A 19,597-nucleotide genomic window follows, 5' to 3' on the forward strand; every position below is an offset into this window, starting at 1 on the left:
GTTCTTAAATGTTCCTTGATATTCCTAATTAGGATTCGGTGGTCATTTTAAACATAATGGAAAAAAAAATATACCTACCTAGTACCTGCATAATATATTAATATTACTAATATTAGATAAATAATATAATAATGACCTGTAACGTTGAGTCTTACTTCTAACAAAAAAAAAAAAAATATATATATACGCATAATAATCAATTATATATTTTTATTTTGTAGATATAAACGTCAATTGGTTTTTTACATACTCCACGAATTATTAAATAATATACGATATAGGCATATGGAAGCCTAATGGCGTAGACATGATTTCTGAAAAGAGGGATCAAAAAAAAAAAAACTGACATTACTTTATAGGAGGGGAAAATTGTAAAATCCTTCCCCCCCCCCTCAAGACCAGTATTTAGCGAGATTAGCGAGATATTCGTGTGTAAATATTTTCTCAAATTGTAAATAATTAAATATGGAGAATCGATGTGTACCTTACCCCGGAATTACAAATTCTGACGATCCCCGTTTATATAAAAATCCATTAAAAATTCTCCCATGGCTAGATACCCCCGACTTTAAAATAAGGCCTAAACATTGTTATTATCATTTATTTTATAATTTACTATTTTTATTTCAGTATAATATGTATTATATTCATTAAATGTTGGACAAACCCCCGAGAAGTCGCACCTAAAATACGCCTCTGGTTGTGATCTATAAGCAGTATAAGCTATGGTAATTTCATGTATAAGGATCAAAAACCCTGTTCCCCGAGGCCTGTAGTCACTGAACGGACGTATTGAGTTTCACAGATTACGTGCAGTAGAATCGCCCAGTGGCCAGTAGTAAGGCAAATTTCACTTTTATAAATTAATTAAAAATCGTAGAACAACGCTATCGACTTGACGCCTTCATAGTTAGATTCAGCATGTTGTGGGCTATCAGAACTAATAATTTTGTTTTATGTTTAACACTTGAGAAGTCTGTAGTACAATAGAAGACGGCATTTTTTGATTGAGTACTTTTTTTCCAATGAAAACCTCTGCGGAGACCGAATTAGCAAAAAATCTCTACAGTTGAATTAATCCGATTTCCGCCCTTGATGTCAATCATTATAATATTATAAATTATGATATTACTCTCGTCGCGGCCATTGTTTCGAACGAGCGCTGCAACGATTATCGTAACACCACACAGGAGGGCCCAATTATTGTCAATAATAATAATAATATATTATTGTATTATTATGGATACGTCATGAAGATCGTTCGATTAAGGAGTCTTTTCTCTCGAAATTCAATTATTTAAATTACACTATTTATTATATGTGTTCAGACCTCAGAGAAAACAATATAATTTTATCTATATGACTATATCGTAGTATAGCATGAATATTGTAAACGTATATTATAGAACTCAGTCGACCATCAATATCATACATAAAGCATGTTGAAATGTTGTTGTTGTATTCGTTTTTTTATTTTTTCACTCCTCTTTGACTTTGAACGCAATTGTTGAGAATGTGGTTAATATTATGTGGTTCGAAACTATTTAATTTAAACCTTTTTAGTTTGTAAATGAAAAAGCGACGATGGGGTTAGTTGTTTTAAGACGCATTTATCGAACGAGTGTTGGCAAAGGTCGAATTTTTTAAATTCTCTCATCTAAAGAGAAATATTTATCTATATTTTTTATAAATTTATTTGATCATACCTATATCGATTAAATCTATATAAGAAACATAAGAATTTTTAATATCCATTTTGTTATTTATCTAGATTTCAAAGTGATAGATGTGCTTGTATAGGCTATATAGATCGCTGCACCATTATTAATAATTTTAAAGTAGTAAGAGTGTTAAAAACTCCATCACCAAACCATTTTATATTATTAAATCATTGTAAAACACTCCGTAATCCGTATATATAAAATAGCATATAATATAAATTAACTTTGATAATATTAATATTACCTATACGATTGGTATAGTAAGTAATGAATAATGATAAACAACTATAATACTATATAATATCTTATATATTTAAAAAAAATGTTATTCTATATTTTTTTGTAATTTATGTTCGGTTTATAAAAACAAAATTAAATAATTAAAAAGTAAAATACGCTTTAATTTAGTAAATTTTTATATAATATATACTATACAGTGTAAAAGTACTATTTAACAAATTTAGTAATATTTGTAATGGAAATATTTTATTAAATAGTCCTGTTACACCTTATATAATATAATAAGGAAGCGATTTACTTTATAATGGTTACTTTGACTACAATTATAATCTATTGATTAGTAATTAACTATACCTACAATTATTAATTATTTTACTATGTATTGAAATATTCTAAATTTTAGTTTTGGATCCCATTAATTTTATAAAAAACCATATAATACCCGGATTATAAATATTACAATGATTATTTTGAAAACACCTCCATTACCTACTAGTAAAGAATATAACTAAAAATATTCTTTATGTCATAGCTACTATATGGCTACTAGTTGCGTCCCGCGGTAAAAATTTCTTCCGAATTGCGGCACGAGTTTTTTTGGGATGCATACGAATTGCGGCCCGAGTTTTTTTGAGTTACATATGAATTGCGTCTCGGAATTTAAAATTAAATTAATTATATGTATATAATTATATTTTATTATGTTATAATATGTGTGCATTTATGCATTAATTTTCATTCAAATATTTGATGTAAAATTATTGATTATTTTTCGATTTTAACACGATGACTGCCACGAGTCCGTCGGTAATCTAAGACAGGTAAGATGGGTAAGACGGGTAAGACGGGTATGTTGAAGTGGAGGCATTTAGGTTGGCTGCGTACGAGGGTATTCCTTGGTCATCAACAAGGTATGTACAAGTTGATTCCCGGGTCATTACATATTTTTTTCTATGTTTAGTAAAATATTTAGCCTATTAGCATAACCCAAGAAACACCACAAGGAGATTGGCTGACAAGTTTCTCAAAAAATTTTTTTTTAGTTTTTTCATAGTATCATTCAATTTTTATTTATTAATTATTTTTTGTATTATATTATATTTATTATTTATTAAAACATTTAGTAATAAGGTAAAAAAATATTTAAAAAATTAGTAATTTGGTAAAAATGTATAACACATTGTTTTTATAAGTTGGTATCTGGTAATGAGATTATACAACAATAGTGAATCAACTCATACATACCTCTTAATGACCCAGGAATCAATTCGTACATACTTAAAAATGACCCGGGAATCAACTAATACATAAAATAGGTCTTGGAAATCAACTCACCTATCGCGTTTAGGTTGCCAGTGACCTGAACCGAATTATTCTCCAGGGGCCGCTTAGATCACCAGCGGTTAAAACTTCTCATTTTATTTAATATACTTCATAATGACACCATGGCGTATATAAAAAAAAAAACCCCAGTTAATTCTTTATTTTTAAACACATTTTAAGAATACATGAGTATTTACCTATCTATTATACATAAAAACCTATAGAATTCAATTCAAATCTCATACAACAATCATCAGTCTCCATCCCCTCTCGCAATAACATTATTTTGGTGTAGCTATATACTTTAGGATCAGTGTAGGACTCTAAGGATGATAACCACGGTTGGAACTTATTTATTCATGGACATTAACGATTATAAATTATTAGAGTTATATATTATGTTAATTAAATTACAATTAAACCCTAATTGTACATCCAATTATCAAGAATAATTTATTTTAGAAATACAGTCTAAACAAACAGCATTTAAATAAATACTCATACATTATTATGATCTAAGCTTGTTTTCTAATAGCCAGGTACGAGGTACCTTCCTAAAGTTGTACTTAATAAACATTGAATTTATTTACATTTAATTAGTTCTATATAATACATAACTATTACATTATGTATTTATTGATTTATATTACTAGCTGAGATTTAGTAAACAACAAAAAGTAGAATTTGCTTCATGCTACATGATATTATAGTTTGATCGCATAAAGTGACGGGTTATACAAAATTATACACACAAATAATAACATATGAAATCCCGGAAAATTCAACTGGATCTTAAGATTTTCTGCGTGTTAACCATTTACACTGTATTTTTCTTAGTTAAATTTTTTTTCATAACATAATTTAACAATATGAAAAAAAAAAATATTTTTACGAAAGATGTTTAAACACATTGTGTTTTTTTGCAGTGAGTCTTTAAAAAAAAAAATACCTTCTATATTTGCTAAGGAAGTTACACGATTGTTAATTTTTTTTGCATTTTTTGTAAAATCGTTTTGTGTTTTTTTAAATATATAAAAAGGTGAAAATAATGCGCGATCGTATGTGTTACATTCTGGTAAAAAATCGAAAAGTGCGAAATTACAGTTGAGTTCCGTGTACCAAAATATGATCCTACACGCACCTAATTCAGTCTTAAAAATAACCTAATTAAGCCCGAAAAATAACCTAATTGAGCAGAAAAAAAAAATTTTCATCCTCATTTTACAAACCTAGGACTATCAGTATCCAATAATAATATTAAATATTTTAATTATAGTATCAATCTCAAAATAATATTATAATATTACAATTATTATCAAATGTCACCACTTAGTATCTATCGACGATTGACTTTACCTATTAGACTATACCACTATTTAAATTTATATGAAAATAAAGTCATCTTACCCTTTTATGAAGTCGTATATATTTCATGTCATTAAAGTAATAAATAACGTATAGGTAGATAAGATTTCAATAGGAAAATCAAATATCAACTAGCTGTTTTATCCTACGAAATTTTGACCATAAATATATAATTCCAAATCTAGGACTGAGCTGTGTAATGTAACTCCTTCTGCATGATTTCCAACCATAATACTTTTTATATAGGTACAATTTACATGTAAATACTATCTGTATATATAACACAGTAAGCTGATTGACTGCTATCAACGCACAGCTCAAACCATTGGAAGGATCTGGCTGAAATTTGGCATACAGATAGCTATGATTTAGACGTGCACTAAAAAAGGATTTTTCGAAATTTTGAATTTAAAGGGTTGAAATCGGTAAAAGAAAATTTTTACATGTAATTTGTATATCTATATCAAGAGACGTTCAACCGATGACGGTGGATTTTCCGTCAATATCAAAGACGTAGATATAGATAATCGTTGGATAGTTCCTTATAATCCAGTACTGTTAAGAGCATGTAACACTCACGTCAATGTGGAATATTGCAGTTCGGTGAAGTCTATAAAATATGTGTGCAAATACGTAAATAAGGGCTCTGACCAGGCCTTAGAAAATGAGAAAGACGAAATAAAAACTTACGAAACTGGACGATATATAAGTTCATCAGAAGCCGTGTGGCGAATCCTTGAATTTCCAATTCACGAGCGTTTCCCTACCGTTATTCACCTTGCTGTTCATTTAGAAAATGGACAAAAGGTTTACTTTAATGAACAAAATCTACATGACAGAGTGAATAGTCCTCCTACAACTAAACTTCTCTAATTTTTTGATTTGTGTAAAGTGTATGACTTTGCAAAAAATTTGCTTTACCCAGAAGTACCTGCATATTACGTTTGGGACGAAAAAAAGTTCCAAAGAAGGAAGAGAGGAGTAAACGTTGTTGGCTGGCCAGATATCAAAAGAGAGCACGCTCTGGGTAGAGTTTATACGGTTCATCCGAACAATACAGAATGTTATCACCTTCGTATGCTTCTCCATGAAATCCGGGGCCCGATTTCGTTTGAAGCGTTGAAAACTGTAAATGGTCAAGTACATCCCACTTTTAAATCCACGTGTAAGGCTCTAGGGTTACTTGAAGATGATGAACATTTGTACGCAGCACTAGAAGAGGCAGCACTTTGCCAATCTCCGCATATGATACGGGATCTATTTACGATTATATATTAGTGTTTTGCCAAGTAACAGATCCCTTATGTCTTTGGGACAAATTCAAAGAATACCTATCTGAAGATTTTAAAATACGATTAGAACGACAGGATTCCGTGGATGCAGAACACTTAGTGGACGTAGTGTTGAACAAATGCTTATCGGTAATAGAAGATGCCGTGTTAGCATTAGGTGGTCAGCCACTTAAAGAATATGGCTTACCTCAGCCAAGCAACTCTGAACAATTTGATAATAGAGAGTATCTCAAGGAAACAAGTTATGACTTAGTAGCCTTAGAAGACGTCGTAAGAAACAATGAAGAATCTCTGAATGACGAACAAAAGTTTGCTTACAATCACATTATTACAAGTGTTAATAATAATGAGGGTCGAATATACTTTTTAGATGCTCCAGGTGGAACTGGAAAAACTTTCTTAATCAATTTGATTTTAGCGAAAGTTATAAGTACTCGCGACATTGCCTTAGCTGTAGCATCTTCTGGAACCGCAGCTACACTGCTCGAGGATGGTCGAACGGGCCATGCTACCTTCAAATTACCACTCAATCTAACAACTTCGGTCACTCCCTTATGTAATATATCAAAACAAAGTAATTTTTCGGAAGTTTTAATAGATACAAAATTAATAGTGTGGGACGAAATTACAATGGCGCATAAGGGTGGTGTTGAGACTTTAAATAGATCTCTAAAGGATATAAAGGGAAATAAAAGGTTAATGGATGGTGTAACGGATTTACTGGCTGGAGACTTTAGGCAGACTCTACCAGTAGTACCAAAAGGGACCAGAACTGATGAAGTCAAGTCATATCTTAAAAGATCTATTTTATGGCCTAAGATTAATATACTCAAACTGTCAAAAAATATGAGGGTATACTTGGGAGAGGAAAAGTTTGCTGGTGGATTTGAAGATCTTTTACTTGAAATTGGCAATAGTGATTATCCATCGTTTGATGAAATGATAACTATCCCAGAAAATTTGTGCACAGTTGTAACTACGGTTCAGGATTTAATATCAAAAATTTATCCAGATATTGCTCATATTCATGATAAGCCTATGGAATGGTTGTGTGAACGTGCTATACTCACTCCAAAAAATGACCAAGCGGTGGCTATCAATGATACACAGCTGATGTCTTTTGAAGGGGAAGAAAAAGTATATACTTCGATAGATACGGTGGTCAACATGGACGATGCAACTAATTATCCGGTTGAATTTTTAAATTCATTGAAACCACCGGGCATGCCATATCATAGGCTTATTCTGCGTGTGGGCACATCTATTATGTTGTTGCGAAATTTGAAACCGCCTAAACTGTACAATGGGGCCAGGCTTAAAGTCAAAGCTTTACATCGCAATATAGTAGAAGCCACAATTTTAACAGGATGTGCAAAAGGGAAACTGTATTTGTACCACGAATCCCTTTAATTCCGAATAATCATCCGTTCGAATTTAAACGATTACAGTTTCCCCTGAAAGTCTGTTTTGCAATGACTATAAACAAGTCTCAAGGCCAAACTCTTAAATTTGCAGGAATAGATTTGCGAGAAAACTGTTTTTCACATGGGCAGTTCTACGTAGCTTGCTCACGCGTAAGCTCACCCAATAGCTTGGTGATTTTATCGCCTACTAATAGATCAGTGAAGAACATTGTATACAAAGAAGCTTTGTAGATAACATATTGAAAAACTATTAGTAAAACATTTATTTTGAACCTTTAGTGCTAAAATTTATCGTGAACAAAGCTTCTGCCGCCAAAACCTATAACTTATAGAATAAGTTATGATAATAATCATATGTATAAAATATTATTTCAAAAATCTTAATTAATTTAAATTTCAATAGATTTAACAAAATTTAATCTTGGCAGGTTACATACATTTATATACTTAAACCCGGCAACGACGGGTAATTCAGCTAGTCTATTATATACGATTTATGAAGCATGTTCAATGAACATTGTTCATCTCTTTTTATGCTAATTTTTAAATTTATTACATTCTTTTTGATATGATATACTTATACTTACCCACTAAAAATCAACGAAAGACGCACAGCGTAAATATTTCACCAAGTGTAGGTACACCATACACAGTACACACATATTATTATGATAATTTATAAAGACAATAAACTTAAAATAACGCCAATATATAAAGTAAATATTCAGAGAAACTAATGAATAGCTACGACTATTTTTTTTCTCCAAAATGTGTGTTTTACGGTGCTTTATAAGAATATAAAAAAAACCCCGCTCAAACTTCGTTTTGAAGTTATTGACGAAAAACTTCAAAAACTTCATTTTTTTCGTCACGCGCATTTAAAAAAAATACTTACAATTGAATATTTAAAATTTTTTTTTTAATGTGTAGTTTTTAGCGTTTAATAAATTGGTAAAATCAAAACTTAACTAAAATACCTACTTTTGAAGTTTTTACACGTATAAATTGGAAAACACAATTTTCAAGATTCATAATAAATGTTTTCTAAAATTAGCTAAAAATCGGTTTGTTTAATATTTTTATTTTTTTACTACGTAAAGTTTTTGATGAAAAAGTTTTTAGTGAAGTCAGAATTGTGCTATCTAGCTTAGTTTTAGAGTTACAGGTATTAAGAGTTTACAGTGTTTTACAGTCCTGGGGCCTTATTGCAAAAAAAAATATTATTAAGTGTAATAAAGACCACTTTTTAGAATTTTGTCCTAGCACAGCTTATTGTGACGGTGTCGTTTGGCGATGTAAACAAACCTATGTGAACAGTAGTAAAAAGAAATTTAAGTACAATTTTTACCAATCAATCCGAAAGTCCACTTTTTTTTCAAACTCCCACTTGTCAATATTTTAAATTTTGACATTCGCGTATTTGTGGACCGAAAAAGTGTCCCTCGAATTTATTCGGAAGCAACTGAAAATAGCTCGGCAATCATCTGTCGATTGGGCCCCATTTCTCCGAGAAGTCTTATTTGACGGTATGATACTATAAAACACTGTAAACTCTTAATACCTGTAACTCTAAAACTAAGCTAGATAGCACAATTCTGACTTCACTAAAAACTTTTTCATCAAAAACTTTACGTAGTAAAAAAATAAAAATATTAAACAAACCGATTTTTAGCTAATTTTAGAAAACATTTATTATGAATCTTGAAAATTGTGTTTTCCAATTTATACGTGTAAAAACTTCAAAAGAAGGTATTTCAGTTAAGTTTTGATTTTACCAATTTATTAAACGCTAAAAACTACACATTAAAAAAAAAAAATTAAAAATATTCAATATTTTTTTTTATAAATGCGCGTGACGAAAAAAATGAAATTTTTGAAGTTTTTCGTCAATAACTTCAAAACGAAGTTTGAGAGGGTTTTTTTGTTATATTCTTATAAAGCACCGTAAAACACACATTTTGGAAAAAAAAATTTTTAAAAATCGATAGGTTGCTAAACTAGAATCGTTCAGCTTCTCAATAATTCTCGATCAAATCGTTTTCACGTCCACACGTCGTTCGAGAGTGCGAAAAATGTTGTGCCGTTAGACGACATTCCGACGAAACTAGTCTTGCAAGTTACAACGGATGTATTCCGAGAAGTTATTAATAGCCAAGAGAAGCGCTTCAAGATATCTATGTATTTAATTCACAGTTTCACTGCAGGGACGCTTCTACACGACCGTTATTAAGGATTTAAGAATTTAACGTAGTTGTATATACTGTAGTGAGTGTAGTTGTATTTGATAAGTTTGTAGAGTCCAAAAAAAACCTTAATTCACACGATCACCAAATCTTTTAATGTCGGAATCACTCTATCTCATATTATAAGAGTAACCTCAGACGGCAGGCTTCTATGTAGGTACGACTGCGACGATCGTCGTTGCTAACCTGCGTGCTTCCGAATATCATGCTACTGCGTAGTCGATACGAAAATAGTAGTAGTAAATACCTAAGACAAAATTCAACAACACCCGATTTGTCGAAAATCTATCGTCTCTTGAAATTACTTTTATTTGAGACAGAATTTAGACTTAACGAATCTACAACCTACATCAAAATTCAAAATTCAAAATTTGGATAAATGCAGAACTTAAGCATTGGTACAATATTATGCTAATTATAAGAGATTCGTAAATAATTAGTACGTTTGAGTAATAAACATAACAACCAGAGATGAATGGGTTAGAAAGGGCAGAAGTGATAACATTGTCATTTGCAATCTTGTAAAACACATTTTTTTTAAATACTTAAGTGCAGATACACTTATTTTGTAAGGAATTTAAAATATGTGTTTGAATATTCAGTTAAGAAAGAATTTGAGTATGAATACAAATACTTTTGTACTTTATACAAGTAATTTTAAAATTATATATATATATATATATATATATATATATATATATATATATATATATATATATATATATATATATAATATCCCATGCAATATAATATATTAGATACTTATAAACACCTACTTTTGTATTTTTATAAATACATTTTGTTGCCTTATAAAACAACAGAACCAATTTTCATGTTTTTTTTTTTATATACTAGCTTTTTGTAGTATAAAAATTATAGCTCGACAATTATAAAAATAACGATTATTCAAACATAACATTTTAAAATTGCTTAATGATGAGGACATGATGACCAAATTTTGAAAGGCCGACAATATCTAATATCTTCGTGTGCAGTGGTTAGATGGAGATTTCGTATAACTACGCGTAGCGAGCAGTGAACAACGGGCCGATAAGAGTGATAGCTATAATTATTCTCCTCTAAATGTGTTAACAACAGATTGGAGTGTACAACTAAATGTGTGTTGATGATGAGATTGGAGGGCTTAGACTTACAGATAAAATCTGCAGAGTTGAGTTTAGTCATAAAGCTGGAAATATTGCCAACATTTTTTATGTAAACATGAGGTGAATTGATTTGTCGTCGCTGTTGCGGATTAAGACGTTGAAACCGGATAAATTCTCGTCGGCGTCGTCACGGTTAGCAAGAACAGAAAACCGATTTGGACTGGTGAATTACTTAGTTTTCAACAAACCTCTGGCGAGAGAAAAGATGTAGGAAAATGTCTCTTGTTCGAGATGTTCGTATTTTTAGAAGAAATCACGATAGATTGAGGTGACATAATACTTGATCATTAAAAATTACTAACGAAACCGTAAAGGAGGATAACGATTAGATAAGAGAACGGCGAGCATACGGCTAATGAACTAACATTCGCACAAACCGACATTCGGAACCGAACTGAATGTTATTCGCTAATAAAATATAGAGCATTTTATATGTATCATTTGTTGTGACATGTATAATATTCACATATAATTAACTTGTTGAAATATTAAAATGTTCGGTTGAATATAATTTATGGAAAAAAATAGCTATTTTTTACGCGATTAAAATTAAAACTAAAATAGAAAATGTAGAAGTAAGTTAATTGGGTATTAGTATTTGATTTTTAATATATAGATAATTTGAGTAAGTATTTAAAATACTTTGTTCAAGTACTTTTTAAAAAGTATTAAAAATACATAGTTAAGTGTTTAAAAAGAACTTTAGAAGACTGTTAATTTGTTACCTAACTGATTTTTATTTGATTTTCAAGCATTCACACATTTCATAATAACTGTTTGGTATTAATAACATCGTATTATTTGTTTGAGTGATTTGAACGGGTTATAATTGTCAATATGTTAATATCTTAGTTTTATAATACTTCTCAGTTCTTCGTGCGTAAAATTGTAGTGTTTTTACATTTTACTTTAGTTGCGTAATAATAATGACAATAGTTATCGTGTTATGGAATCGTTTCGATAATAATGATTATACACTTATTAATTGTTTCGACGAGGAAACATATATATTATGCTAATACAGATAATAATTCACTAATGACATTTTTTATATATGTATATAATATCCAAAGAAAACCTAAACACTATTAAAAAATGAATGACTTTTTTTAAGAACAACTATATTATCTATCTTATCAGCCCATAATTCTAATTTTTCTTATATTTTAGAAACGTTAATCTATTTTTGAGAATTGTTTATGCACAAATATCTATTCATTTTTTCTATGAAAATTTTGTGAATCAAATGTTTATTTATTTATTTTTATTGATCTATTACCTTCAAAAACAGAGGTTATTAGCGTATAATAATGTGTTTTTTTATTTTCAAATCGTTAATATTATTATGAACTAAATTAGTTTATATGTCTAATTATGATTTTTTTTAATGAAACACTAAATTGTTCATTTATACTTGAGGTTAAAGAATTTCTAAGTGTTGTTCTGGTAAATTATTTTCTTTCCTTGCGTTTTTACATTTAAGAAAATCCATTAAAATATGTAAGAATGTAATTTGGATCTAAATAATATGATACATATATTTTTTCTTTTAATTTCAATGGGTTTTTTTTTTACATTTTTTGTCTCATTCTAATGTACAGATATTATTTTTGTTTGATGTCTGTGTAGGTACATCGATAAACGTATTAGTATTTATTACTGATTAGTTTATGTTATTTGTTTGGATGCTTTGTAGTTTGCTGTTTCGTTGCCTTGAATGTCGGTAAGTCTTGATATACATATAAGTGCAATTTTTTGTTTTTTGCATTATTTGAATTTTTAAAATATTTATTGTAATAAGTTTAAGGCCATCTATAGTAATTATATTGTTCAGAAGAAAGGTTATACAACATTTTACTTATTAATTGTATTAATACAGGTAATTGTAAATATTTGAGACAAGATTTTAAGGTATTTTTTTATGTTTCCGACAAATGATCAGTGGCTTAATTTGGTATGTTTGTGGGAAGGGGATTTAAATTTTATTACCTGAAACCGCTATAAAAAATGTTGGTTTATATTATAAGTACCTCTCAGTACAACCGTTGAGATCTATCATACATGTTTAAATGCATCATATATTTTCTAAAGATTATAACTTTGAAATCAAGTCCGACAAACGAATTCTGATCATATTATTGTTCTCAACTCGGGGAAATTATATAGGTTCCCGAAAATTCTTTCAAAAATCGTTTGAAAATATTGTACTGCATTTTTTAACCGTAGGTATTTCAATATAATATTTGTGCAATAGTGATCATATAGTATTTATTACGGAGTAATATTATCTTAGTTATGTACAGAGGAGTCAGGTTTTTATCTATCATTTCTATAAAGTATACTATAGCTTACCTAATACCTGTAAATAATAATATTTATTGTAAAATAAGGTTTGCTAGTTTAAAAAAAATTACACCCAAATCCCCGTCACGGTAATTACACTACTGCAAATGACTACGTGATTCGTTTATATCACTTTTGACGGAAAATTTAAGACATGTAGTTACGGATAATTTTATTTTATCCTTGGTTTGGGGCGTGGATAATCATTGGCGTTACAATATTGAAAACGCAATATTTCTTAGACGGAGATCTGATACAATCTACAAATTGCTGACAACCTCCATGAAGCACTTGGTCCTGATCAATTCGACAGGGAAAATTTTTTAAATTTTTTAAAATATTTAAAATCTACTAATTTATAAATCTTATATGATGATATCGTACAAATTTATAACACGTTAACCCTTTTTTTTATAGCCAATAATCTATGTTATTATAATATTTATAATATTAATTTCTGATCACTTCCTTTGTATAATTATTTAGATATTATATTAAATTATATTTTATAAAATGTTTAAATTTCCAATGTTCTATTTATATAATAAACTACGAAAATACCTAATTTGTTCAAGTATAATAAAATACTCAAGAACTGGTACTATAATAACTACACAATTACTTGGTCACCTTATGTACATTAGACGTTCAAGGTAGAAACACTTGAAATTCAAATTTAAAATACATAAAACAACTTTTTATCATTGTGTTTGATTCTTATAGCTAAATGTGTCAAAACAACAAAATACGAATAAATGTTTAATTTATGAATTAAACAAATTGTTATTGCTGAAAAACCGGTACATAATAATTAATATAGGTATAGAGTCTTAATAACAGATCATAACCTTAACAACAAATTAAATAGGAACTAGGAAAATAATATATTGCATAACAAACATCTTATAAATATGAATCAAAATTCATGTTAAATTAATATAAAAAGCATATTTGTTAATATTAATCTATCATCAATTATGATTTGTGAAGATGATCCCAGTAAAATATGTTCTAGATGTCTAGATCCAATATTACTTCAACCTTTTATTTTTGTAATACCATTTTTAAGAACTTTTATCTTTAGTATAAATATTTAAATATCTGAAAAACGAATAATTTGAATTTTAAATAAGGTATATCAACGTTTTCAAAAAATTTACCCACTAAATTATTTTAAGTAAAAAGAGGGGTTCTTATTTGAAAAAAAGAAGTTCGAATTGTAACGAAGCGTTTCTTAGTAGTATAAAAACTCTCAAGAATTTTAAAATATAATCTTTAGGTACCTTTAAAAATTCAAAAATCAGAGTCAAAAGCTTGTTGTTAAATGAAAATATAGTAATAACTAATAACTAATAAACATGTTAATGAATCACCCTGTATACGTGTGTAAAATAGTGTTTAAAAAAATCATATACCTATTATTATATTTTAGACATTATTTACAATCATATTCATATTAAAAATTCGATTGAACAAAAATAGTAATATTAGTTAATTCAAAGAAAGTCCAATATAATTAATACAGACAAATGATGTCAGTGGCATTGACAATTATGCAATTATTTTGTAACGTGGGTAATGAATTTGAATATATTTTCAATTATAATAAATGGCCAATCAATCAGATAAGTATTCTAATAAATTTTTAATTATATTCGATATTATGCAGATTAATTTGTTATTTTATCTTGTTCGTAAGTTTAAATTCTTGATACATATTTTACGAGTATGAAGTTATATTTACCTCCCCTCATAAATACCCTTTCAAAATACTTGTTACTTCATCATTTAAATTTGTAACTAATTATAACCAAATTTTTTATAATTGCTATTTTCTAGTTACCGAGTTTTATTTAATTATTCTACATAATCTTTGTCGATTTAACGAAATTACTAAAAATATTTTCTTACTTACCTTTCTCAATATATTACTATTTGTAACCAAATTTATAGACATTTTTTTACTTCACGTTTATTTGAGTAATGATGATAATCTCATAGTCTCATACATATAAGTTTTTTTTTTTTATTTTATTAATTAAAGGCTTCAAATACAATGTTTATTAGCCTATACAGTATATAAGTTTTTATTTGCGATAAAATTATACAAAATTGACAACCTATCTGACAATATTCAGTTCTATTATTTTAAAGTAAAAATTTAGGATATTCAACAATTTCCAAATAGTGATTTAATTTATTTTTGTTTATAATATTGTCCTTGATCTAAAATGCAAGGTTATTTTATTGAAAGTTACTTTGCACTCTACTTAACGGATTTTTACGAACTTTTAGTTAGAGTATTCTAAGGCTTAAAACTTTTTCTGGTAAACACAATAGGGCATTGTAATTTATTTTTTAATTTAAAGTCTAATATTGGTCTTTTCTTAATCTCCTTTATATACACTGCATAGGTACTTCAATATATCAATACTTAATACATCATCTTTGCAGAATAATTTCATGTTCATTAAAAATAAATGGAAAAGTGAAAAGATAAAAAAATTTCTTGAGACTTCAATGAATATAGAATGAGAACAATTATAGTAAAACTATATTATACAACTAATAAATTTCTCAGAAAGTGAGACACTAATGTATTATATTAAATAATATAATATACTATCTATAAATCTTAAATCTTAATTTGGATTCTGGATTATAAATTAAGTTGAAAAATCATAAATATTTTTATATCAATCATTTATCTTCTTTTTTTTTTAATTGTTTGGGGTTTAGAAAAAAAATTGATCTTAGGTATACCTTTCATATATTATTTTATAATTATTTTTTCATATATTTTAAAATTATTTAGATGAATAACTACAGATTAATAAATTGAATTAGTATATTCAAGATATTTTTACAACAATAATATTTTAGTTAAAGAATCTGTATCATTAATACTAAATATAGTAATACTATTAAATATATATATTTAAATAATATTATAACAGTAAAACAGACTTCTTAAATTAATGGTAATAATAAAATCGCACAGTTATTTTTGATTTTGAGCCGGCAGATAAATTTATTGAATTTACAATGATGTGTGCTTTTTGTGTGATCTGCATATCACCACCTTTTCGGACAATAAAAATGCTTTGATATAAAAGTGAATTTATTTGGTACATTGGTGGGGAAGGAGAAGTTGAAAATAAAATAACAGTAGATGTATATGAAATATTTTTTGAATATTTATATTAACATTTTCTATAGACACAATTTTTGAAATATTTTGACACTTTTTGAACTATTTATACAGATATAAGAAAATTTCAATTTTTACTATATTTTTTTTTTTTAATTATATATTGTCTATACAAAAATATTTTGCTCGATAATAACACTTAAAAACAGAATACAAGATTCCTCATATATGTTTGTTGGTTAGAATATAAAAAAGGCTGAACTTCAAAAATTCATAATTATTTTTATGATCTTTGAAGTAGGAATAATAATTTATCAAAACCACGAAAATTTAAAAATAATTTTGAGTTTGAGTTTCATTAAAAATGATCTATATCTGTACAATTGCCTACTTATCTATAATATGTCATGAGTCATGACATATCATTGTCCAGTGCTTATAGTATATTAATAAAGTGAATAATAAATCAACATATAGATATAATATATTTTGTTATTAATACCTAGTGTTTACTTGTGCCATAACGAAGCGTAACGTGTTGTTTTTAGTTTTTTAGGTATAAATACCACATTATGGTGATCTAAACAGCTTACATTGTTTTTGGTCTGTTTATCAAAAAAAAAATTTAGAATGTTTTAATGGTAAGAAATAGGCTTTCAGCTATTAGCGTCAATCCGAGAATCTATAATGACTTGGTACATAATTCACATTATAATATTATATACACATATATAATCGTACATTTAATTTATTAGTGAAAATAATAACTATGTTACTCAGAAAAGGCGTTGGTCGTATATTTTGGAAGTCATTTGTAAATTTGTAATAACACACCATGTAAACTATCATAATGTAAACATAAATAATAATTGGTTTGTAAAAGTAGGCCAATATATACCTACATCTCTACATCAATAACAACAAGCATAATATGATATTCGTGATTATATTTGCATGCTAATATATACTAATAATAATTAATACTATAAATACTTATACTGAGTTTCATGAGCAATCACTAAACATAAAAATATCAGTCAATTTAAAAATATTCTTTAAATGCATTTAAAAATGCAAAAATCAGATATTGAATAAAAACATTATTGAAAAAAAGTGGAGCTGAGCATACTTGATGAACACTCTGTACGTATACAAATGTTATACATATACATCCAGATATCATCTAACTCCATATTTTGATTTCTATCTACTTATACAATAATATTAGAATATCAAATATTAGTATATTATACTACCTATCCTATCTAACCTTAATTTACATCACTCATTCTCTCCAGCCAGCCCTCTCATAATTCGTATCAATAATTTAAATTAGTTTCACTACATACCTACCTAACTACCTACACTAGTGTAGTCAGTAGCATGTTTATATTTAGACACTATATGCACGTACTCACAGCAGCAAATTTTAGGGGCGCAAATTTTTCAAGGGATTTTTTCTTTCAATATTGATAGTATTGCATATTGACTCGGTGAAACTTATTATTATACTCGTTTTCTGTCATTGTAAAATACTCCGATACCCACTACGACAAACAAAATTATTTTTGATTATTAAAAACAATAGCATTGTAAATAAATTTAATTCGAAATTATTATTTTTAAAGTTTCTTATCACCGTGAGGTCGTCTATCGAGAATATTCGTGCCAATAATGGTATAATCTAATAAAATATTGACAAATTGAAATAATTCCAAACATTGACAGCATTAAGATTTTGAGTGTACCAGTGTGGAATATTATACTACCAAGAAATCATTTTCATGCCTTAAACGCGTAAAAATCTATTTAAGTTCCAACTAAACTGATGACAATAGTTGAATAATTTAGCAACGTTCTTAATAAAGAATGAAACGTTAAGTCTTAAGTGAATTGAATTGCGAAGATTTAATTGTCAAATTTGCAACAACAAAATGTCAACGTAAATCGATCGTCTAATACTCTAATAAATAAATAATTAATTATATGTATAAGAAATTTTGAATTTATACCAACATTTTGCTATTCCTTATTTTTTTCAACTATAATAATAATTATTATGTTTTGTATTTAAAATTCAAATAACATTTTGTTTGCATACCCACCTAATTAAATTTTATTTTATCGTTACTAAGGGTGGTCATTCCCCAAAAGCCTACAAGCGGTAAATATATAAATACGCCTCTGGGTACAGCCATAATAAATCGAAGGTAATAAACTGCAGAATAATAAAATAAATCCTTTTAGATTCTGAACGGAGTGATGAATGTATTGATTTTACAATAATGTGTGTTTTTTTGTTTTTGTGTCTGTGTCAATTTTACTGAAAAATTTTTTTTTGAAGTTTCGATAAAATTTTTTTGGCCCAATCAAAATACTTGAAAATACAATACAAAGTTTCTCATAAGTTATTCTTATAGTGATTAAAAAATTATAAGAATACATAGGCACAATTTTTTTTTATAAGCGTTTATAATTCAAATATTGACAAAAATTCGTCAAAACCATGAATATTTGCAAACTATTTTTTAGTTCAAAATTCATAAAATTGTCTTTATATCTAAGGTTAAAAAATTCAACACTAAGTTTTCCATAAAATTTGAAGCGTCATTATAGGAAAAATGTTTTGAGCGTTTGAGTTTTAAATTTTTATGAAATCAGGTATATGTATATCTATGATAATATAAGGTATTATGAATTATGATAAACTACATGTAATGTTTTTGGAAAAATTGATTAACCATGCCTTATGCAAAATGCGTCCTAATTGAAAAATAAAATATTTGTTTCAAAATAGAATATATGATAATATTTAAATATAATATATCCTAGACTGACAAATCATATCCGTTCAGAATCGTTTTTCGTATACAATTCGTATTCAAATCTAACCTACCCTAGTCAGAGGTCCACCCCACCACTTAATGTACAGCAGAGCGACATCCACTTACCCACTTTTTTTAAATTTAAATTTATAATTTCTTTCTTCAAATACTTATGAGTTTGATATTCTTCTATTTCACACAATTTTACGTCAACAATCATCAATCTTCGTGCTGAGACGATCCACCTGAAAATGTTATCACTTGTCTATAAACACAGAATATATATATATTATTTTACCTAGTCCAAATGTTACGTCAACCATAGTGGGTTTAAACCTGGGTATGACTAATTCTTACCATCGCTTTTTTTTTAAATTAAAATTTCATTAAGTATTAGATACTCCCTTGACATTTTTATATCCACTACTTATAACGAAAGTAGTTATTTATGATCTTTTTCGCGTCTCATATGACTGTAGAACATATCTCAATATTCCCTCTGTA

The 19,597-nt window shown here is 27.9% G+C and overlaps 1 protein-coding gene across 1 annotated transcript; it reads left to right on the forward strand.

Annotated features, from left to right (window-relative positions):
• Positions 1-4,332: 4,332 nt before the first annotated feature.
• LOC107169536 (uncharacterized) lies at positions 4,333-7,351 on the forward strand. The gene is made up of 4 exons (XM_089226980.1): positions 4,333-4,359; positions 5,118-5,496; positions 5,542-5,814; positions 5,928-7,351. Exons 1-4 carry the CDS (start codon positions 4,333-4,335, stop codon positions 7,349-7,351), a joined length of 2,103 nt encoding a protein of 700 aa, XP_089083106.1.
• The last annotated feature ends 12,246 nt before the right edge of the window (positions 7,352-19,597 follow it).

The sequence above is a fragment of the Diuraphis noxia genome, unplaced genomic scaffold, assembly GCF_037042655.1.
Source record: "Diuraphis noxia isolate RWA-SAM2 unplaced genomic scaffold, SU_Dnox_SAM2 contig0004, whole genome shotgun sequence".
In the NCBI taxonomy this organism is placed as follows: Eukaryota; Metazoa; Arthropoda; class Insecta; order Hemiptera; family Aphididae; genus Diuraphis; species Diuraphis noxia.